This window comes from Caretta caretta, chromosome 5 (assembly GCF_965140235.1).
Source record: "Caretta caretta isolate rCarCar2 chromosome 5, rCarCar1.hap1, whole genome shotgun sequence".
Lineage (NCBI taxonomy): Eukaryota > Metazoa > Chordata > Testudines > Cheloniidae > Caretta > Caretta caretta.
The window spans coordinates 90,436,486-90,459,994 of record NC_134210.1 but is presented as its reverse complement, the minus strand read 5'-3'; the positions used below and the strand labels follow the sequence as shown (position 1 = coordinate 90,459,994).

At 38.7% G+C, this 23,509-nt stretch overlaps 1 protein-coding gene across 26 annotated transcripts in view; it reads left to right on the top strand.

Moving 5' to 3' along the window:
• The window catches only part of AOPEP (aminopeptidase O (putative)), a 412,311-nt gene that overhangs the window by 290,594 nt on the left and 98,208 nt on the right, over nt 1-23,509 (top strand). For 23 of the 26 annotated variants that reach the window (XR_012668547.1, XM_075128662.1, XM_075128663.1 and 20 more), the window contains 2 exons: nt 11,167-11,229; nt 11,897-11,980. The exons of 2 other annotated variants lie outside the window; for them this stretch is intronic. Coding sequence is in view for 22 of the 24 variants with exons in the window: in XM_075128662.1 (XP_074984763.1) it covers nt 11,167-11,229; nt 11,897-11,980 (147 nt within the window). In the remaining 2 variants the exon portion in view is untranslated. Of the gene's footprint in view, nt 1-4,601; nt 4,810-11,166; nt 11,230-11,896; nt 11,981-23,509 lie in introns of those variants that run through there. One more of the 26 variants, XR_012668548.1, reaches the window with a different exon arrangement.

The following is a 23,509-nucleotide window of genomic DNA, read 5'->3' as shown; positions in this document are numbered from 1 at the left end:
TTTATGAATTTCACTTACATGTTTCTACCGACTGTACTTAAGGTACTAATAGGGTAGGATCCAGAAATGGACATATTTTGTTTATTGAGTGGTTTAGACATAATTATAAATAATTAAATGTAAAAAATGCCCCAGACTTGAATTTTAGAGTGTTAAGATGTATGTTATATCATACAAAGTTTAAAAAAATCTGTTGTAGTTTTGGAGAAATTTAAAATAATATGCCATTTTGATTCTCTGCTTATTCTGATCATTATTGCATATGATTTTATAATAGAAAATTATGTATGGAAGTGCCACCTGATGTGCTGGCATCCCACCAGCATGGGTCCCCTCCCCCACTCTGTGCTGCTGTGTCAGGCTCTCAAGCCCCCCTCTCCAGCACACACACAGGCAGGGACACACACAGCTGTATAATCACACAGAGTCTGCACTCAGCTCTGTGTGGGAGGGCTCAGCTCAGGGAATTGCCCAGCGCTTTGGTGCATACCCCCTCTGGAGTGTAAACCCAAAATTATATTGTCTTGCACTGTATAGTGATCTACATAGCGTAAGCTCATGAAATTCGCCCTCTCTCTCAATGTGGAGGAAGATATGCACAGCTTTTTGCTTCCAGCCCCAGTTATGAATTGCACAAACTGGGTTTTGGAATAGACAAGAAATGAGTTTATTAACTACAAAAGTTAAATTTTAAGTGATAAGGGATAGCAAACAGAACAAAGCAGATTACTGAGCAAAATAAACAAACATGCACCCTAAGCTTAATTCACTAAAGAAACTGGTTACAAATAGTAATTTCTCACCCTAAATGTTGTTTAAGGCAGGTTGCAGAGTTTCTGCAGCTTAGAGTTCCAGAAATTTCTCTTCACAGGCTAGACCTCTGTCTCAGCCCGGGTCCCAGTCCTTTCTTCCCAGATCAGTCTTGGGTGGTTACAGCAGTCATCCTGGGTGGGGATTCAGTGAAGAACTGGCGACCTTGATTAATTCACTTTCTAGCCTTAAATATAATTTACATATGGCGGGAATCTTTTGTTTCCCTGTTTGATCGCTACCCTCCTTCTTCAGTGGAAAAGTACCAGCAGTGTCCAAGGTGGTATTTCATACCAAGTGACATCATCACATGACCTTGCAGTGTTAAATGACAGGTTTCAGAGTAACAGCCGTGTTAGTCTGTATTCGCAAAAAGAAAAGGAGTACTTGTGGCACCTTAGAGACTAACCAATTTATTTGAGCATAAGCTTTCGTGAGCTACAGCTCACTTCATCGGATGCATACGGTGGAAAGTGTAGAATTTTATTTGAGCATAAGGTTTCGTGAGCTACAGCTCACTTCATCCACAGTATGTGTCATAAATATAAAGGGAAGGGTAAACCCCTTTAAAATCCCTCCTGGCCAGAGGAAAAATCCTCTCACTTGCAAAGGGTTAAGAAGCTAAAGGTAACCTCGCTGGCACTTGACCAAAATGACCAATGAGGAGACAAGATACTTTCAAAAGCTGGGAGGAGAGAGAGAAACAAAGGGTCTGTGTCTGTCAGTACACTGCTTTTGCTGGGGATAGAACAGGAATGGAGTCTTAGAACTTTTAGTAAGTAATCTAGCTAGGTATGTGTTAGATTATGATTTCTTTAAATGGTTGGGAAAAGAACTGTGCTGAATAGAATGACTATTTCTGTCTGTGTGTCTTTTTTGTAACTTAAGGTTTTGCCTAGAGGGATTCTCTATGTTTTGAATCTAATTACCCTGTAAGGTATCTACCATCCTGATTTTACATAGGTGATTCCTTTACTTCTATTTACTTCTATTTCTATTAAAAGTCTTCTTGTAAGAAAACTGAATGCTTTTTCATTGTTCTCAGATCCAAGGGTTTGGGTCTGTGGTCACCTATGCAAATTGGTGAGGATTTTAACCAAACCTTTCCCAGGAAGTGGGGTGCAAGGGTTGGGAGGATTTTGAGGGGAAAGACATGTCCAAACTACGTTTCCCAGTAAACCCAGTTAGAGTTTGGTGGTGGCAGTGGATATTCCAAGGACAAAGGATAAAATTAATTTGTACCTTGGGGAAGTTTTAACCTAAGCTGGTAAAAGTAAGCTTAGGAGGTTTTCATGCAGGTCCCCACATCTGTACCCTAGAGTTCAGAGTGGGGGAGGAACCTTGACAGTATGCATCCGATGAAGTGAGCTGTAGCTCACGAAAGCTTATGCTCAAATAAATTGGTTAGTCTCTAAGGTGCCACAAGTACTCCTTTTCTTTTTGCAGTGTTAAAGCAACCATGAGATAAGGCTTATTTGTAATGTCCACAGGAAGGAACTACAGGAAGATGGGAGATCAGCATCTTTAAAGACCCATTGTCTTTCCTAATGGCCCATCCAGGCTGATAGATTACTGTCTGGTGGGTGTTCCCCAGGTATAACCACAGTTGTAATTGTTACATAGTCAATATTCCTAACTCCAGATACAGAAATGATACATTGGATAATCACATTCAGTAAATCATAATCTTTCCAATGATATCTCACAAGACCCATCTTGCTTAAAATACATCTTAGTTATGCCATATTCATATCATAAGCATATTTCTATGAAGAATATGGGGCGTAACATCACAGAGGGTCTTTTGGTTAATGCACAGAATCTAATTAATGGTTATAACACAGACTCCCTATGTGACCTGAGCAATCACTTAGGCTAAAATTTGCAAATATGGTGCTGATGTTAGGCACCTAAACTCATTTAGATTAATAAATGAGTTCACCTCACCTCTGCAAATCAAGTGCCTAATATAGATTTAGGTGTTCAACCTTAGCTGCCATGTTTGAGAATGTTGGCCTTAACTTCTTTGTGCCTCAGTTTCCATATCCTTGATTAGAAAGTGCTAGAGAAGTAAGAAGTAGTTTTAGTTTTTATGCCAAAAAATTCACACCCATGAATACTAAATGAGACTCCTTAGTATAAATCACTGGCTTCAGTTTAGTGACCTGCTAAAAACTTCAAGTATTGTTTAATCCAGGGATCGGCAACCTTTGGCACATGGCCCATCAGGGTAAGTTTGTTTACCTGCAGCGTCTGCAGGTTCGGCCGATCGCAGCTTCCAACTGGCCATGGTTTACTGTCCCAGGCAAATGGGGGCTGCGGGTAGGGCGACCAGCACATCCCTCGGCCCGTGCTGCTTCCCGCAGTCCCCATTGGCCTGGGACGGCGAACTGCAGCCAGTGGGAGCTGCGATTGGCCGAACCTGCAGATGCTGCAGGTAAACAAACTGGCCCAGCCTGCCAGGAGCTTTCCCTGGCGGGCCATGTGCCAAAGGTTGCCGATCCCTGCTCTAACATAAATCAGAAACAGTAAGATTCTCATCTCTCCCTTTCAGTTTTCTTACAGTATAATATATGTACAACAGAGAACAAAAATGGTACATAAACCTGAATGAGTAACTGCAAAAGGCCTGAAGGGGAAGTTTATTTTAAATATTTTTTTTCATTTCTAATATAAATGTGAACTGAATTCCTAAGATTTGTGCATTAGAATATGTTATTTATGACAAGTTTAATAAAGCTCTAAAAGCTCTTTGTGGTTCCCTTTTCTGTTAATCGCACTGCTGAGCACAAAAGCTGTGTTATGTGGAGAATGACTGGGCTTATCCCTAGTTATGTTTGGTATCTAAAGAACAATAAGAGTTTGCTGCCTGGCTGATCAGTGCTGGATCAAATTCACATTCCCAAGCTCCCACTCTCCCACCTACATATGCAGGGGGTGGAAACATAGCAAAGAGTGGGAGGACAGGTCCTTTTTTTGCAGAGATTTTTAGCTGAGGCTCTCCTAATATGGTTTCAGCTGGGACTGTGTAGCATTAAACGTTGATTTTAATCCATTGCTTGCAAAAACATCCTAAGAAAAACACAGAGATTAGCAGCCAATTAATTCTTACTTTGCCCATTGTTTTCCTTGGCCAACTGAAACAATTCGTAGAGGATTTAAATAGTGTGTGAGTTACCTTGCAAACAAACAGCTTTTCTTTTAGGATAATTATAGCAGTAGCCTTCCAAACATAGCCCAAATCTTTAAAGTTTAGAATAACACTAGTGTTTCCATCTCTTTTGACATTTGTTTCAGCATATAAAATAATAAAAATCAAGAGCTGCTTTGGAAAATAATATGCCAGCTATTTTTAGTGTAGAGGTGTAGAAGTGGTAGGTGTGGAAAATAAAATACTACCTTTCCAAAGCTCTGGGCATCCATCCCCATTGAGCCAGGATATTTAAAAGGTGTGTGTTTATGAAGCTCAGGAGAGAAGGGTATTCAAGCATTTTATAAACTACTATTACAGGCCACATCAAGTACAGTTCTCATCTGTCTCATAGATGGCCAAGAATTTTTTTCCCCATCAGGCTATGAATCTGGTCTTGGATAATTGCTCAATAGGCAGACATGTCAATCCATCCCTACCTGGGAACCCTCTCTCTGATGGCCTGGCTACTAATAGAGTGGCTTGTAACACAGATATGGAGGGGAATTTTCAAAGGTGGTGATCTGAGTGTTCTAGAAGGGGTTTTGAAAATACATCCACAACATTGTCTGCTTTGTCAGGCTTCTGTCTTTCTCCTCAGATGAGTGCACAGGAAGAAGGATTTTCAAGAAGAGCAAGTCTGGCCTGAAAGTGGTATGTGTACATAGGAATGTGCACAAGGGAGGATACTGGTCACATCATGCTAGCAGTGAGAGAGAGCAACAACAAAGAGTCTCTTGAAGGGCACAGGTGTTCACAGGGACTTACAATAACTGAGGCTCCCTGCATGGAATCTGGACAGAATATGGGTATGTTCAAGAGCTGCTTGATCTCAAATACAGAAAACCGTCCACCACCAAAGCTTACAGGGACACTTGGAGGACATGTTTCAGAGTAACAGCCGTATTAGTCTGTATTTGCAAAAAGAAAAGGAGTACTTGTGGCACCTTAGAGACTAACCAATTTATTTGAGCATAAGCTTTCGTGAGCTACAGCTCACTTCATCGGATGCATACTGTGGAAAGTATAGAAGATCTTTTTATACACACAAAGCATGAAAAAATGGGTGTTTACCACTACAAAAGGTTTTCTCTCCCCCCACCCTACTCTCCTGCTGGTAATAGCTTATCTAAAGTGATCACTTTCCTTACAATGTGTATGATAATCAAGTTGGGCCATTTCCAGCACAAATCCAGGTTTTCTCCCCCCCCCACTTTCCACAGTATGCATCCGATGAAGTGAGCTGTAGCTCACGAAAGCTTATGCTCAAATAAATAGGTTAGTCTCTAAGGTGCCACAAGTACTCCTTTTCTTTTTGGAGGACATGGTATGTTTGGTGCATGAGGTCGAAACTGAACTCCCCTGAGACAGTCCACATAAAATATTCTGGATTTCCTTCGTTTTGATTTTTATAATGGTCTGAGCTGTAGTTCATTGGAAGTCTCAGCCCAAGGGTACCATTCATCTCCTCCTTTCCAGTTCTAGCCTGCTTCTTCAGTCACAGCTCCGAAATTCTGAAAGCAACATGGTTTCAAAGCCCCTAAATCCAATGCCCAATGGAACACTGGAGCCTCAATTTAGTATTTGAAACTATTATTAAATCACCTTGTGAGCCATTGGGTAAGGGATCCCAGGTATTTTCTGACTCTAAAGTTTGCTTTTTTTTTTTTTTTTTTTTTGTGGCTATCATGAGAGTTAGAGTGTTTGTGAATGTTAGGCCTTTTTCCATCAAGCAGCCTGAAGTCCACACCAGCTGGTGCTGAGGCCACAGCTTGTCTTTGTTCTTAAGAGAAATTAATCTTCCAATTTAAACTAGTCAAAATGTCTTTGTCTTTTTTTTATCTCAAATCCATTCATGTCTTGGAAAAACAATTACAGACTTGGGGTAAAATCCTGACTCCACTGACATCAATGGGAAAACACCTACTGACTTCATTGAAACCAGGATTTCACCCTTTAAATGCAGTCAGGACAGTAAAGTTCTACTTCCACAGAACTTGAACAAAACTGGAAGTTCAATGATGTCTTGGTATTATACTGAGTGATGCAAAATCTTGCGTTTTAGGAGGATGAAGCCAAATATCTTCCAAGCTTACAGGGCATCTCACCAAGATCCTCTTGAAAGTATAGATGCCATTGCAGAATTGTGACTCTAAAACCTTTACAGTTCTCTCTGTCTCTTCTGTGTGCTATAGCTTTACTATGTACCTTTTTATAACTGTATGTATAATGTACTTGGGAGCATTTATAATGCTGATAAAGAATTGGGGTAATTGAGAGGAAAATCAGACCTCAGGCCTCTAGAGATGAGGCTGGAAGGTCAGGCTCAACTGGACAACCTGTCCCTTTCTTCCACTTCGTAAAAGATCTTCTGAAATTCATTTACAGGAAACAGTTTTACACTTTCCTCTTCAGTTCTTTTCCTCCCCACGTCTTCTAGTCTCTGAAAGCTATTGACAAGTCAGAGAGTATTTAAATGGAGTTCACCTTAGGTCGGATGACTTTTTTAGTTTATCAATATTGAATATTTCTGCATCAGAGATCCTAGACAGGTGGAAGCTGGGGACAATGTGGTTACAATATGTAAAGGGAAGTACATGTCAATGAAAGTCTTCTATTGATTCAGAAAATGTCATTAGTAGCAATCACAGCTTGAACAGTTCAAAGCAAGTTCCGCCATCTCCATTTAAAGTTAAGCAAACCTCTGCAATACAGATGTATCCTACAGTGTTCTAAACCATCCTAAATGTACATTTTATGTGTGGGTTCAGGCCTGGTTTTAAGCACTGGTTTTTAAGCTAAGCCACCAGGTATAAGGAGGCTTCAGAATATTAGGGACATTTTGCACCCAGTTGATTTAATGCTGCATCTCTACCCATATATATCAAAATCCAATTATGCTTTCATCATACTGCTGAAAGTGCAAAGGATTCTAGCATACTTTTAGATGGGTGGGTAATTGTGTCAAATCTTGTCATTATCTAGGACAGCTCTGCTTGGGATCTGAGAGTATTTTCTTCTAATTGAAAAATGAAACATAGGACTGGTTTGTCCCCTTCATTTCTGGAGCTACATGGGATTGTGAGAGTGTCATGGAGTGCCCGGGCGATGCTCTGGAACTGCTCCCTACGAAGCCAGTCAGGAATCTGGGGGAAGTCTCCTTTCTGTGAGCAGACTGTCTTCAGGACACACAGCTCACACAACTTCCACCTTCCTGGGTCTGACCTCAGAGCATTCAGCATCCTCTGCCCCTCCGTGCACTTCCCACAGTGACTCCACCCAGGTGGCGTCCTGGGGAAGTCAGAGGGTCCTGCACCCCAACTTCACAGTCAGACATTACTCTCAGCCAGCCAGTAAAACAGAGGTTTATTAGATGACAGGAACATGGTCTAAAACAGAGCTTGTAAGTGCAAAGAACAGGACCCCTCAACCAGGTCCATTTTGGGGGGCCAGTGAGCCAGACAACCACGTCTACACTTCACTCCATGTCCCCAGCCAGCCCCAAACTGAAACTCTCTCCAGCCCCTCCTCCTCTGGGCTTTGTCCCTTTCCCGGGCCAGGAAGGCACCTGATTCCTTTGTTCTCCAACTTTAGCTCTCACCTTGCAGGGGGGAAGGGCCCAGGCCATCAGCTGCCAGGAAACAGGGTGTTGGCCATTCACCCTGTGTCCAAACCCCTGCACACACCTGCCCTCTAGGGCTCTGCAATGACCATGCACCCTTATCCCACCACCTAGATACTTAAGAACTACATAGGGGAAACTGAGGCACCCCCACAATATTCAGAGGAAACATTAAGAACAGTCCTGCTTCGTCACAGGGGGTATGAAGGAGTAGAGCAGGTGGCAAGCTGTTCTCCACCACACTATCTTTCACTATATCTATGGATTTCCAAGTCTGATAAGGAGTTAAATCTGTCTGAAGCACCATTAAGTCTAGTTAATGGTTGACTAGATAGATGGTGTGCTATGACCATTGCTTATTACTCTCATCATAATCCTCTCACCGTTACCTTGTGCTTATCCTTCTGTTTGTTATATCAACGTGTTATCTTTTATCTTATGCTTAGATTGCAAGCTTGTTGGGGGAGGGGCTACTTGAGTTATGGTGTGTACCACAGCTAGCACAATGGGACCCCAACTCCTTATTCGGCCCTCCAGGCGCTAGTGCAATACAAACAATAATTCCTGTTGAGTTCCCCTCAGTGGCTGTGCAGCCATTAGGGGGCAGAGGGGAGTCAGCCTGCATGTCTTTGCATGTCTAGGGTTTTTCCTCCTGGTATCTACGCGTTTGGGAGATTGTCTCCTCTGCAAATCCATTTCTTTAGAACAGGGGTTCTCAAACGGGGGGGTTGGGACCCCTCAGGGGGTCGCGAGGTTATTACATGGAGGGTTGCGAGCTGTCAGCCTCCATCCCAAACCCTGCTTAGCCGCCAGCATTTATAATGGTGTTAAATATATTTTAAAGTGTTTTTAATTTATAAGAGGGGTCGCACTCAGAGGCTTGCTATGTGAAAGGGGTCACCAGTACAAAAGTTTGAGAACCACTGCTTTAGAATCTCTCTCTCATGGTGGGGAAGAAGGTGGGATTGTTTGAATAACTTCAGTTTCTTGATGCCTGTGACACTTGTCTTCCCACAACTTTCTCTGTGGGAGGGGATGATCTAACTCAGAAACTGATCTAACGTTGTTGAATTCTTTAAAGTGGTTGCACTTATTCCAGGAACATATTTTCCTTTGTTTACTTTTATGTTTTTGATCATCCTCTTTTTGAATCACGATATAATATTCTTTCTCCATTTGAATGCACAGGAAGCTAAAGAGTTATTTTATGGCAGCTTTCAGAGTGGCAGACCTGTTGTATTTTTACAAAACAGAAATGCTACGTCAATGCACTTTTTAAGGAGCCCTGTTGTGAGTGTGAAAAAAAAGGCTGAAATAAGATTTTTCCACTGTGATATCTCTTCTAAGAAGTTATTCTTTGTGTAATACTTCATGGCAAAGTTGCTTCTATTTAAAGTATGGAGTTTGATCTTGGCTTTGATCTGAAGCTTTTGATCTTGAAAGAAGGATGTTGTGGCAATAAAGCAAAAAAGGGTAGGACAGACTTTTTTTTGTTGTTTAAAGGAAAGTGATAAAGTTAAAGGGATACTGTCAAGATTTAGTGGGCACTAATTTGACCTGCCTTACTTTACTTACATCTGTTTTCAGAGTCCATCCAATTCTATATGTGGGAGGGTTTGCTAAAACAAATGCTTTGATGCTCCTTTTTCTTTTCAGATAGCACAGATTTCTATTTCAAGCTTTCAAGGAATTGTTATACTAAGTAAAAATTATTTTTAAAAGATTGAAAGTACCTTTCCAAGATCTTTTTGATTGAACCAGATGTGATTAATTTACAGAGTCACCCTTTTGTACCTGTTGTATTTAACATTGAAAATTATGAAAGCATAAACAAAATTCCAACTTGTGAATTTCAACTTTTTCTGGCCCAAGTTGCTTGATTTTGCCTTTACTCAGAATTCACATTGGACTTAAGCTTTGCTGAACTGGTATCTTTAAGTCCATCCCTATTAATAAAACATCTAAATATGTGGTTAAATTCCATGCGTAATTTAACTATCTGCTTGAGATCTTTGCTGAGGTAGAGGTGATTTGCTGAATTGGGACCTAAATGAGGAGTTTGCTATGCTGTGATATGACTAATGCTATGGAAGGATGGTAAGCAAAAAGGGAACTCAGATCTTGCGTTAAAAATGCACTTCAGAGTCTCCGAGGGAGTCACCTGACATAATTTTGGATTCCTTTGACGTCAAAGAAAACTATTGAAAAATTATCCTAAATACTGAATCTGTTCCTTGAGATATTGTGGCCTACGGTGGGCAGAGGAGGAGAAAATACCTGAAAACCTTCCTCTGGAATAGGATAGGAAGCAGTCCAAACTGAAGCACTCCACCCCCAAAAAATGTTGAGGTAGTTCAGATCTGGTAGTTCAGTTTGGGAAAATTGGGTCTGTCTGTCTAATAGGCTGAACTACAGCACCCATTCATGAATGCCAGCAGAATGTTGGTTTCAGAGGAGCAGCCGTGGTTAGTCTGTATTCGCAAAAAGAAAAGGAGTACTTGTGGCACCTTAGAGACTAACCAATTTATTTGAGCATGAGCTTTCGTGAGCTACAGCTCACTTCATCGGATGCATACTGGGATAGTTTGGATCTGGATCCAGAAATCATGACTCAGCTCTTGTCTTTATAATGAGCTAAACCAGATCACCCAATATCAATACCCCATATAACTTTAAGGAAGTTTGAATCTGCACCCATATGCATGCACTCATATGCATATACCCAGGTCCATCTCTAATATATATGATCCTTTATCCTGGAGTTTGAATCCAAAAGGCCCTGGAGATGCTTAGGACACTACAGTGAATTTAACCATTTAAATATTTTATGGAGGAAAAGGTTTCCATAGGGAAAAATCAAATTGTTGTGCCACAGTGCTGGACAAATTAAGAGCTGTGATCTCTCCACACCTTTAAGTGGTGGGTTAACGGCTCACTCCAGTCTCTATACCTTTAAGACAGGCTCCTCCTCTCCGTCTCAGCTCTAAGAGACTGGCGCACTGGGGAGGGAGGGGCAAGGGCACCCCCTTAGGTGTTTCATTTCCTAAGGAGGTTTCTAGTGCTGCTCTGCTGAAAGAGGGAGGCAGGGCTCACTCCCATCAGCCTGGGGATGCATCGCAGAGAGGAGAGGGACCATACAAAATACATAAATACGTGCAAAACAGACTGGCCGGTGCTACTCACCAAACCGACAGCAGCCACAGCAAAATAACAAATGCCGGCCGCGTGTGCCGTGGGAAGCAGCAAGCGGAGCGGGGGGGAGCTGCTGAAGAGAAGTGGGATCTCAGTGCAGATCTCAAATCAAGGTAAACCTCTCCTCTTAGCCCCCACCCTCCAAAAAAAAATTAAAAAGTGTTAAGACTTTTGTAAGTGGCTGGGAGGGAAAAGCCTGTGCTTTGCTGTGCAGGGGAAATCTGAGAGATCAAAGTTTTGCATCAGATCAGGGAGGCTGTATTTGGAGGGGAGGGAGCAGGAAAAAGTGGAGCCTATTTACAAAGGGCAATCTCGAAAACCTGAATAAACATGCACTTTGTTTCCCTTTTAGCCTTTGCTGGAAGAGTGTCAGTCTTGGGACCAGTGTCGATTAGTCCAGCAAGTGAATGATGAGGTGAGGAGAACGCTTTCATTTTCCAGCTCTTAATTATTCATGTTTACTGTTTTCTCTTCTCACCTCTGTCCTTGCAAAGCTGCCTCCTGCCAGGTTTCCCACCTGATCCCCTCTTCCTGTGTTAGTTTTAAAATAATTAGTTTGTTTATAAAAGGAGAATATAAATGTGTTTATAAATATATAAGGTGTATTATTATTATTTATTAAATAATAACTACCTGATCATTTAAAACATGCATTGCTGTTCAGGAACAACAGTTGAGTGTGTGGCGGTTATTTGAAGCCAGGTTGTAAGAAATAGAGAGTAGAGACTTTCCCTAGGATTTTTGCACACACAATGATAACTTTCGGCTTGGCATCAGCCATACTTTCTTTACACTAAAAAACTTAAGCTGAACAAAGCTGTTTAAATAGAGAGCAAAAAGGAAAATATGCTGCATACGATGAAGGGAAACAAACCCATTTTGACTATGCACAAGTGCTAACTGGATTACTTAAGAGCATGTCATTCTAGACTGGAAAAGTGTTATGTTTTTTTTCCTTTTTCTTTCCAATGAAGCAATGGAAAAATATGTCTTCAATCTGTTTATAGTTTCTTACTCATGCTGGGTAGCTGCACTCAGGTCTCATCTTCCTCTTAAAAAAGCACTATGGTTTTGAACTGCAGGTCACAAAATGGATTCAAGCAAACCAGAGAGCCAGAAAAAGGACCAAAAGGAAACGAAGGCAGGATGAAGTGGCTTTCCGAAAGGTATGGGTTCCTGATGTGCATTTATGTGATGGAATAAAAGGAAGCACATTCTAACCATTTTCAAGGGACACACTTTAAAACATTCAAAGAACCATATTCTTCTACTATGCTGACTACACAGAAAAGAACACCATGAATTGGCAAAGTTTGAATGTCTGTGTGTTTGCTGTGTAGAGAAACTACATTCATATTTAATAAAGAGCGCGAAAGCCATTTTGAAGAAGAAAGATAAGAACACTTTACTTAGGAAATGCTGTAGTACTTGAAAGGTTATCGACAGTTACTGTGATATTTATTTGCCAATGAAAAGACATGTTAAACTACAGTTAACTGAAAAACATTGTTTTTCTCTCTTGAGAGCAGGGTAATAGAAAATGTAGGGGGTGTCCCTGGGCAATTAGATAAATACAAGATGTATAGAAATAAATGTTGTGACTGCATTGCTGACACTTTATTTTAACGTGTGGTTTGAAAGCATCTTCCATTTGTAGTGGAGAGGGATTCCTGAAAACACGATTGCACGGGCTTGGTGTTTACTCCTAAAAATTCTTTACAAGAGGGTGGGTTGTTTTGTTTTTGTTTTGTTTTGCTTACATAGTCAAAATTAATTCCCAAGATTCTTAACCCTGTGATTTTGGGTAAATAATTTTGCTTTAAGGCTACTATAATTTTAAACATTTAATTTACAGTGTAGCAAGATAAGTAACAGGCTGACTTTTCTATTCAATAGCTCTTCTTTGCTGTTTTTGTGTGTTTTTTTTTTTAAATTGCTATCTAGAACACAAAGCAATAATGAGTAAAAATTCATTTGGAAATGAATAACCAGAACCAGGAAAAATGTTTTTTTTCTCACTTTGGATTTACTGTCTGTTTTTAATTTTAATATTGTTTTAAAATCTTTGTTAGCTTTAAAGAATTAAAATAGCAGTGTTATTTTGCTTCTTCTACAATGCTTCTAGAATGTATGATGAATCATTGCTGATTCTGTAGCCAAATTCTTGTTGATAGCATGGCTGCCAACTACTGGGATGTGTTGCCTTAGTATGGGCATTGCAGTATTTGACAAATGTCTTCAAAGTACATTATTGCACGGGTGATATACCAGCTTCATGGTGAACTAAAGGATGCAATTTGGTAATTTCAAAATGAATTGGAGAAAAATGAATACATTAATGTATTTTGTAACTGGGGATTCATGAGATAGTAAAGGAATAATGTATGCATTTGTGTGGATTAGTCTGTGAACCTATAATTTACAAGCTTCTGATCCAAAAGGAAATATCAATAAGTTCTACCAAATATTTAATTTCCTATCATACTGCACGTTTACATGAGGGGTGTATATATGTGTGTGTATACACACATGTCTGAAAAAAATTGCATATTTAGAGTGGTTTTGTGTGCTCCAGGTATGATGGAGGTTTACATGATGCTAGTGACTTTTTACATTTGTGTGTAAACAAGCCCGTAGGAATGTGCGAGGTGCTGTATAAAAATCAAGCACCACTCTAAAATAGTAGATGTAAAAATAATCCAAAGAATTGCTAGTTTTGTTTTTGTTTTTGAATGGTCATTGTAAGTATAAGAGAATTGACATTTGAAACAAAAGTAATTGGAAATGTACGCACTCTCTTCCTATGTCCATAAATATGAGTGATTCCTGGTCCATCCCTCCCATGGCCAGCTGAGATTCAAAGTGCTGTAGTTGGCATACTCAGCCCCAAAAGAAGGAAAGAAGTGCTTTTCAGTGACCTTCTGTTTGATACAAGAACAGACTCCACAAGGCCTGGAGGGTGGAGTCCCATCTACTTTTCAGCCAGAAGGGGGGTAGCTGCAATGTTGAACATTGAGATGCAGCTGGGAACTTGAAGAGGACAAAAAGGGATTCTTTGAGACGCCGGTCCCAGCTATACTATGCTAAGGAACTGAGTTTAAACTTGGTTCAAGCTAAAATAGTTTCCAACAAAATTTGGCCAAACTATATTAAAACAGTGTTCTAGACTTTTGGCTGTGTCCATGCTGGCATGCCAAACCATATTAGAAACAGTTTCAAATGAGTTTAAGTAATATTTCCTACGATGGATAAAAGTTCAGTGTAGAGGGAGGGGGCCTTGAAGAAAGGGAGGGCTGTAATGAGCCTGGAATGGAGGAGGGAGATGAGGAGAAGGGCTGGTTATGTATGTGTCACAAGTGTAGTTAAAACAAGGTTACTGAATGTATTTCACCAGAACTTGAAATTGAACTACATATTTGATCTTGCATATCTGTCAGAGCATACAACTAAACTTTTTAATGTAACTTCTAAACTTTTAATTCTATGCTGCCTGACTGTCCCCTGCCCATTACTTTCATTTCTTTGTAATTGTGATAGGATAAGCACATTTCCTCTACTGGATGAGTAGCTTTATCGTTACCACCCCATATATGACACCACAAAATCAAAGCAGCTGCTCATTCTTATGATCTTTGTGGAATAAGGGAAAAAGAAAAGTTATGGAGTTGTTGAAAACTGGCAGTGAGTTGCAGTAATTAGGCACCAAGCTGCATTTTTAAGAGCTAAGTTTTGAGGCACTGGCTATAAATATTTTTTAAATGAATTTCTGAAGATAACAAATGCTGGATATGGGCTGTAGAAACTAGTAGTACTAACTGCAATTAAGTGGACCGCAAAACAGCGGGGAAGCTCGTCTAGGACTGTGGTGCTGCTCTGCACAGTGGAGCAGCTCACAATGGATCAAGGCAACATAATGAGTGACCCTAGGTGAGAGCCAGCTCCCAGAGTAGTAATTAAAAGTTCTCTCTTCCCCCCTCCCACCGCGCCTTCTTGTACTATCTTAATGTTACATTTCATTTGTTTTCCTCACAAACTTCTTTCATCCTTTTTGTTTCCCCTCTTGTTCTAGCTCTTCTTTGCTCAGAGACCCTTTTGTCTAACGTTTTGCCATTTGTGCAATATTTTCACCTCCTCTAGTTCTTTTTTTATCCTCTTTATTTCTTTTCCTCATCTCTTTTCTCCTTCTTCCTTTTCAGTGTCCTGTGCCACTTCTTATATTTTCACCATTTACTTTTAGTCCCCTTTTTTGCCTTTTTATGTCTTGTCTCGAGTTTTTTGCCTTTCCTCCCCCTTTTCCCTTATCAATGTTAATCCATTGCCATTCCCCTTTGGTCCTATGATGTCCTCCTTCTCCCCCCTTCAGTTTCCTCCTCCTACCTGTTCTGACACCCTTCCCCCCCCCCTTCTCCCATTAAATCTTACTATTTTGCTGTCTCTTATTCTAATCAATGGGCAGTGGAGCAGATCCAGCAGATCAGTAGTGTGGATATTACAGGCATGTGCACAGCGGAGCAATATTTTCGTGGGAAAGTGGTGGGATGAAATAAGGAGGGTGAGACAGGACTAAAAAAAAAAAAAGTTGATAATTAGTTAATATTGTAATGTGCTTTGAATGTGAAAAGTCTGATGGAAGTGGTAAATATTATTATTTTGGACTGTGCCTATTTAGAAAAGAAGGCCACTTCTCTTGCCAATTCTAAGTACTACACAGAAGAAAACAGCATTGTAGTCAGACTAATAGAGTCATCATATGCATGTGATCTGCATCTACAGGGGAATTGAAAGGGAAAAATACTCTTTATTAGTAGGCTAGTTAAATTCTGCATGTACATTGCCCCTAAATTTCAGCATCAGTGATGCCACTGGTAGCTGGAGTTCAATATTAAAAATGAAGTATGTAAACTCCTTTTGGAGAGCAGTGAACAGCTTATGAGTAGGAGAATCAGTGCCCTAAAATGGAGTAAATAAGCAATGATTTTTTAAGGGCACTGAAATAAAAATATATACATTTACAATACATAAAGGCGGCTTAATTATCCCAATTATCTAAGTTGCATTTCCCTTGTTTTTTCATAGTGTTTTTAGTTTTTCTTCTGTTGAGACTTAGGGATAAGTCAACTTTTGCAAAGTAGTTTCAGCTGTTTCCTTATAAATCTTTGTTTTCATCTGTGTAAAGCAATTCCTGCTGGTTACTAATACATTATGGTCTTTTATTTTTTTGTTATTTTTATTTTACTGATCTTTCACTTTCTTTTTGCTCTAATAATGATTAGTAACATTTCAAACCCTGATAATGTGAGCAAAACTGACTGTTTTGAAACAGTTGGTTAAGTTTCTAATAAAAGCAAAACCTGAATATGTGCTGATGGTGCTAAACGTTATAGCTTTCTCATCCTTTACTCAATTGTGCATTTGTTGTTAATGGCTGAAAGAGAAGAAATGAGTCCTTTTACTCTTTTAATATATGAGTTGTGGTTTTAAATTTTTAAGTGCAAAGGGGTTACAAAACCTCACAAAGAAAACAAAAATGTGTTGAAAGAGGCACAGTATCACTAAAGCATTTACCAAGAATGACATGTATGTGTGTGTATCTCTTTCTCTCTCAACACACACACAAGTATATATAAAATCCTCATTATTAAATAGTGTGGTGTAAATCTATATTTATAAAGTGTTTAATGTTAAGGATTTTAATTGAATCCACAAAACTAAGAAGTTCAGAATTAAGGCTGCTCTGAACTTGGATACCCATACAGTGCCGTTAACGCCCCCCCCTTCCCTTCCCCCGGGCCAAAAAAGAGTGTAAAGAACTTACTTTGAGAATTCTGTGGAGTCCACTGTGTATTGGTTCAGAAGAAATGGTACCATACCAAATTATGCCATTATTACAGAACCCTGCAGGATCTGCAAAGACTAACAGGCTTTCATTGATTACGTACAATATTTCATTCCCTAGCCAAACAGAGAAAGATAACTCAGTTGTGAGATTTCTGCAATACCTCATACTCGTTAACTGTGCTACAGCGAATGCTGTGAATATGCTTTTACATATCAGTTTTCCAGCATAGTCATAATCCTCATATATATCTCTATATTTCTCTGTACTACGCATGTATGGATGTAATTACTGCTCATTAACATTAAATATTTTAGGATTTCACTTCCCATCTTGCTAAAAATACCCATTTTAATGGACTTGTTTGCAAAATGTAGTTTTAAAAAATAACGCTTTTTTGGAATTATAATAAAGACAATATCAAAATAGCCTGCTTCTTTACAGTGACTCTGATAGCATCAAAATGGGCAAGAAGATACCATGTGTTTAAATATGTATTTTTTAATTTGAATACAGCTATTGATGGAGCCTAAACAAAAAGTGAGCCTGATTCTGAGCTCAGTTGCACCTTATATGGAATAGTGTTGATATCAGAATGTATTAGTTTCTTTTTGAATAGTGGACCTCGTTGGTGTCTAAGCATGATCACATAGGATAAACCAGGGGTCACATTAATTTTCATAGACCTCTTAATTATTATTGATGATGTCAGTGAGGTGAATAATTCCCACTAGCCACATTTTTGGAGTGTTGAAAACAACTCTTCACTGTGTGCATGATGCAGTAGTTCCCCTCCCCAGTCCGAGATGACCATTACTAAATTGGGAGAACACAGGCTAGCATAGCCGTGTGTTGAAATAGTTTACAGATAATTACATCCCTGGTAATTACAGCAGTTCATTGCTAACAGTCATCCCTCCTGTGTAGTGAAAGATTAAGGTCACTTTAATGTAAAACACAGGGTTTGTGTAGTTTACAAAAAAAAAAAAAAGCTGTTTTAGAGGTGGTTTAATTTATAGAAGAAATTAGTTGCACTTCTATGGCAGAACACTTTATTTGGCAATAATGCTCAGTGGAGGCATTTTAATGAGCTAACCTTTGTGTACGTTATCATATGATACTAATAGGATGTATTATTTTAGTAGCACCCACTAATACCACTATAGCTTAAGATCTGTCATTATTTCCATGTATAAAGCCTTGTTTTAGGTGGCTGATACTTGGCAAGCTACATATTTGCCCAGCCTTTATTTTTTATAAAATGTGGAAGGAGAAAATGTGGAAAAAACATTTGTTCTTTCCAAAATGTAGAATAAGAAAAAGGATTGGACTGTTTTCAGTGCCTTTCAAGCAGGGTGGATTTGATTTAAATCACTAGTCAGGCAGACTGGATTTAATCATGGATTTCTACATAAAAGTACATTCTTGTTGGTTGTTATAACCTTAATGTATATTCTTCACACCTCACATATAGATGTAGGTTTCATTTTTAGAAGGTATACACTATATATATTTTAAAGTGATTTATTTTGAAAACTTTTCAGATTAGTTTTACAGCTATATCAGAAAATGAATGATGGTTTGGTTATTGCATTTACCAAAGGTAATTCAAGCACATACTTATGAAGTCATTGGGACGTGAACTATTCAGTTCAACAGGTTAATCATTAGTATTTGGAGGATTTTCTTGCCATGCTGCATTAGGAGGGGAACATCACCGGACAGACATTTAAATTGTTTTATTTAACTAAAACAACAAAGTTATGTATTCTGGATTTTTTTCTTCAACAACAAATATATAATCTTTTAACAAAACAAGCATATGAATTTTTGAATTTAGTTAAGCATTCAAGCTTTTTAAAATCAGGTTTGTTTTTGTTAAAATTGTTTTGAAGTGAAGTAGTTGAATGAATTATTTAAAAAAACAAAAACAAATTAAATCGACTATGTCAGCCAGGTCAACGTGAGAAACCGAAAATATTGGCTTCAGCAGCTAACTCAGTCATCTTCATCTTCATTTTCCTGTTTGTTCATAATCTGGAAAAGCAAAACAAGATTTCCTGCTTTTTCAGATCCCAAAGAATTTCTCATTTTGGAATGAATTAGTCCAAAGGAAGAAAATATTCTTTCTACGCTGGCAGAAGAAGTTACAGTGGTTAAAAGTGAGATTATCACTTCAACAGTCTCTGAATCCAAGTCCTTAAGTGACTTCCACTGGTTCACTATGACTTTCTTTAAAACATCATTAGCAACATATATTTCTTGAATGGTTCACCCTTAGCTCTGACGTTTATTATAGTTGGCATTATGGAGGGATGATTGCTGGATGTCCATGTGATAGCCAACTCCTCTTCTTCAGCAGAATTGTAACTTAAGTAAGGTTTGATCCTAGTGCCGAGTATTGAGCATATTTGCAAGAAAATGAGCTGGAGATAGTGCTTGTCCCATTTGTTTTTTTAATGCTTGTAATTTAACTCTGTTGCATATTTCTCTTTTTTTAAGATCTCACTCAGTTCCTTCCAAATTTCAACAGCGTCAGCAATAAAACAGCTATTTCCCTGCATTTTGTTCAAGGCTATAGAAATAGGCTTCAGGGTACTCAGCATGTGTTCAACATCTCTCTTAAGCCCAATGTTGAGAACTTTGGCTGTGACAGTGCCATCTGTTTTTTCACGATTTTGTTCACCAACTGTCATCAGATTAGGCCAGTTTTTGATCTAGTGCTCAAAACAGTCCACTACTGAGTTGCCTCGCACGTCTTGTGGGAGAGTTAGCTTGGTTTCTCCCACTTTTTTTCAGAGCAGCTGCTGCAAAGTGGTTGTTACGGAAGTATTTTGCAATTTCAACAATATTAGCCTTTATTTCTGGAACACTGAAGTCTTTGTGCTAGGAGGTGCATCAAATGAGCACTGCAACCGTATGTTGTTAGCTTTAGACTCTCTTCACTCTCTCCTAAATTTCTTCTCATCTTGGATGCATTTGAAACATTGTCTATGACCAAGCTGCATACTAGACATTTTAATTTTTTTTCTGCGGTTTGTTATAGCTTTTACTGCTATTTCTTGTAAGTAGTCTGTTGTGTGCGCATTTCCTGATGTATCAATTGTTTCTGTAAGGAAGACATTCCCCTCTTCTGTTGTCACACAAGCACATACAACAGGATCATTGTGGACATTGCTCCACCCATCAAGACTCTGGTTAACAATTCCACTCTCTAGACCTTTTGCACACTGCTCAATTTCTCTGTCATACACTTTATCCAGCAATTTGCCTGCAACATCTGCTCTGTTGGGTGGACTGTATCCTGGTCTTAATGACTGAACCATGTTAATGAAGTGTGGGTTCTCACTCGTATGGAAAGGAGAGTTTGTTGCATAAACAAACTGGGCAATTTTTTTCATCAATTACCTCTTTTTGTAATCTGCTGGTTCTTATCACAGACTTATGGTTGTTTCTGGATGATGGAGATTTTTTTTTTCTTTTTGCTGTAGATGATATACTGTGGCTATGTGACATACATGATGTGACTGAAACACTATCATTGGCAGATAACTCTGAAACTATAGAAAATGGTGATCTTGAAGGTGGACAGTCTTCAGAATTCTGTATGTTGAGGATGGATTCTCCTAAACAAAATAAGTCAATGCCGTTATTTCATTATTATTACCATACTGCTCATTTAGTATTACTCATTGCATTCACGGACACTCGGTACTACTTTAACGGTGAAATTGTAAAAAAGAAGATCCGCCTATTTCAGCTACTTATTTATTATCACCACTGCATCTAAAATGATAGTACCATAGAGTAACAACTATATTTTTTGCTCAAACATGAGAATTCAAGAATAGGTCAGAGGGGAGACGGGCAGTCCTTAAGAAAGAAGTATGAAATAAAAAAGTTTACCAACCTGATGATCCTGCATGTTCAGACATGTTCCTTTCATCATCTTCAACGCAGCTTCCTCCTGAGAAGGAACACTTCTCATGATGCTGTTTCATTCAGGTAACTGGGCCTTGTATTTCTTTGTTGCACAGTTTGCATTTTGCGTGCATGCCTGTCTTACTCACAGGTAGAGGAACTTCATTAAAATATTCCCAAATTGGGTCTCTTTTACGGTCTATTGCCATTATAGGTTTTCCCTTCTAGTGAGAGAGTGGTATGGTAGATCTCAAATCAGTGAAGGCTACACTCAGAAAGACCTCAAGACTTCTGGAAGTAGGACTTCAGTTTCACTTTTGTTCCTACTGCCTGTCTCTCCCTTCTCACGTTTATCTCCAGACTTCTTCTCCTTGTGCAGATCTATTCCACCCCGAACAATCTTCTATTCATTGAAGTTTTTGAAACTTTGCACTTTTAGAGAGAGGTAAGGGATTGACTCTGTGTACAGAAATGTGCAGAAGGACAATAGAGTTGAGGTCTGTTATTTCTCACCTCTATCTATTTATTTAAAAACATTTTTGCTGTTTAACAAGCATGTTATCTCTGGAGACACAAATCCACAGTTTGAGAACTGCAAAACTAAGCATCTCTGATGATATCTTCTAGACTGAGCACTGAGTCCCATTGGGTAGATAGAAAGATTAACCTAAATAATCTACACAGAAGCCCCTAGAACCCCATAAGATTGGGTCCCTAATCCATGAACTATTGGAACTCATTTACAAAACTTTTCTTAAACATTACTTGACTATATTGTCTCGTACTATAAAATTAGAATTTATAATCCCTATTCCATGATGAGATACCTTATAGCTCAAAGATATCTTTATCTTTAGCTAGGTTTTTTCCTTAAAACATTTTATCAAAAAAATCCAATTTAAATAAAAAAAATCCAATTTTTTTTTTAAATCACTGATTTTTATCCACCCTGCTTTCAAGTTTTTCCTTTCCCTCTAGTGTTTTTATAATTAATTCTGAGTAGAATTTTTGCTGGCTTTGGGTCTAGAGGGAAAACTGTTACTTTTGGTGCATTTTAGAAACTAGAATGACATACTTATCACGTTTGGGAAACGTTTGGTGAGCTACGTTCTCATACTACATAATTTTTCTTCCCCCAAAACTTCATAAGAAGTTTTAGAATGCAGACTCATGCATGGCAGTTGAATAATCCACATGATTTAAATGTCCCTGAGTTCTTATTGATGTGATTGACTGTAATGACTCTAAAGGAGTCTTCGTGGTCTGGCTCAAAAATATGCTTTATTTCAGTATTTTATTTAATACGTTTTGTCAGAAATAAGCTTAACCTTTTTATGGTTGTTTTTAGCTGTTACCCTCATTATCTGTCTCTCATCTGTTTATATTTTGTTCACGTATTGTAAAAATACATGTATAATAGTGTGAAAGGATGGATATTATTTTAAATGTATAAGCACAGAAGGCGGAGTACAAAGCTTTTAATAAAGACACTCAAAAGATTATGGTAGTTCTTAAATCTGCCTTTTAATGGTTATAGTCTTAGGAATAGGCAATGATACCAAACATAACATGACAAAATATCATGGCCAAATAAAAACTGTAAAAAAAACTATTAGAGGAGGAGAAGAAGAGGAATGAATTGCAAGACAGAATAAAATAGTGTTCTTTGTTAGTGTATGCTGTGTATTAAACACACTGGGTCAAATTCTCAAATGTGGGTATTTTGTAATTTATGCATACACTTTCCTCCACATATCTTGCTTTTGTTGATGCAGATTATAGGATTGCTCAGATAGTCACCAGTTGCATCCACAATTATCCAGACTCTACATGTATATGAGCTGCTCTCAAATTTTGTGTGCCTAATGTAGGTTCCTGCATTTTAAAATTGAACCCCCAGGTATCTCAAAATTGTGCATGGAAAGCTGCAAATCTATTGAGGGAAGTTTTCTCTTGATATTAATGAGTTATTTGAATTAAAATTATGTGATGTCACCAGAGCACTTCACAGCTGCCTTATGTGGGTGCAAGTTTTCTTTCACATTTTACTGTTAAGCAAAGTCCTGACCCTGCACTGAGCTCCTCCCAGACAGACGTGATGTCCTCACAGACCTCTACAACTTCAAGACCTAAAACATTACTGTTTTCGTTCTCTGTGCTTTTGGTGGGGCAAACCACTGGAAATGGTAATATTGTACCTCTTGATAAAAAGGTACAAAAATTTGTTTTTACTTGTGCTCACTGTGCATCTGGTTATGACATAATATCCTCTTAAATCTCTTATTTAGTGGGGTGTTCCTGTTTACAACACTTTGAATTTTCACTGAAAGTGTTTTAATTTATAATTTTTTTTATTTATGAATTATGTCCTTCCATATGGTTCACAGCACATTGCAAAATATGGTAAACACACACAAGCTCATACAGTGCCATGTCTTTCAGTTGTGGACATAAAAAGAACTTTCATTACAATCAGTTGCTCCCATTCTTCTTAGACAAATGTCTGGGAAAAGAGATGGGCTTTACCTTAAGCCCAGAAGGCCAGTGATTTTGTTGCTCATGCTTTCTCATCCATATTGCAAACAGAAATTAAGTCAAGCTACAGAGTTTTAAACATTTCCATGTTTGAGATCCTGTTTGTTTTCAAAGAAATGATGACTAACTCGTTACCAACTTTGCAATATAAGTCTTTTGTTTTTGTTAATATTTAAGAGATTTCTCTACATTTTGCCTGGACTTCTGAGGAAGCCAGTGGAGCTACTAACCTGCTTAAAGTTAGGTATAGGTTTAAGTGTTTTGCTGAATCAGGGCCTTCATTATCCATCCTCAAGGTCCTCTTTATAAGTCTCACTATTTTTCTGATTAAAGATGAGATTTGGCTTCCCCTAATTACCTGGAGATGTCTCTACTGAGAGATGTGAAATGTTCTTTTATTCCA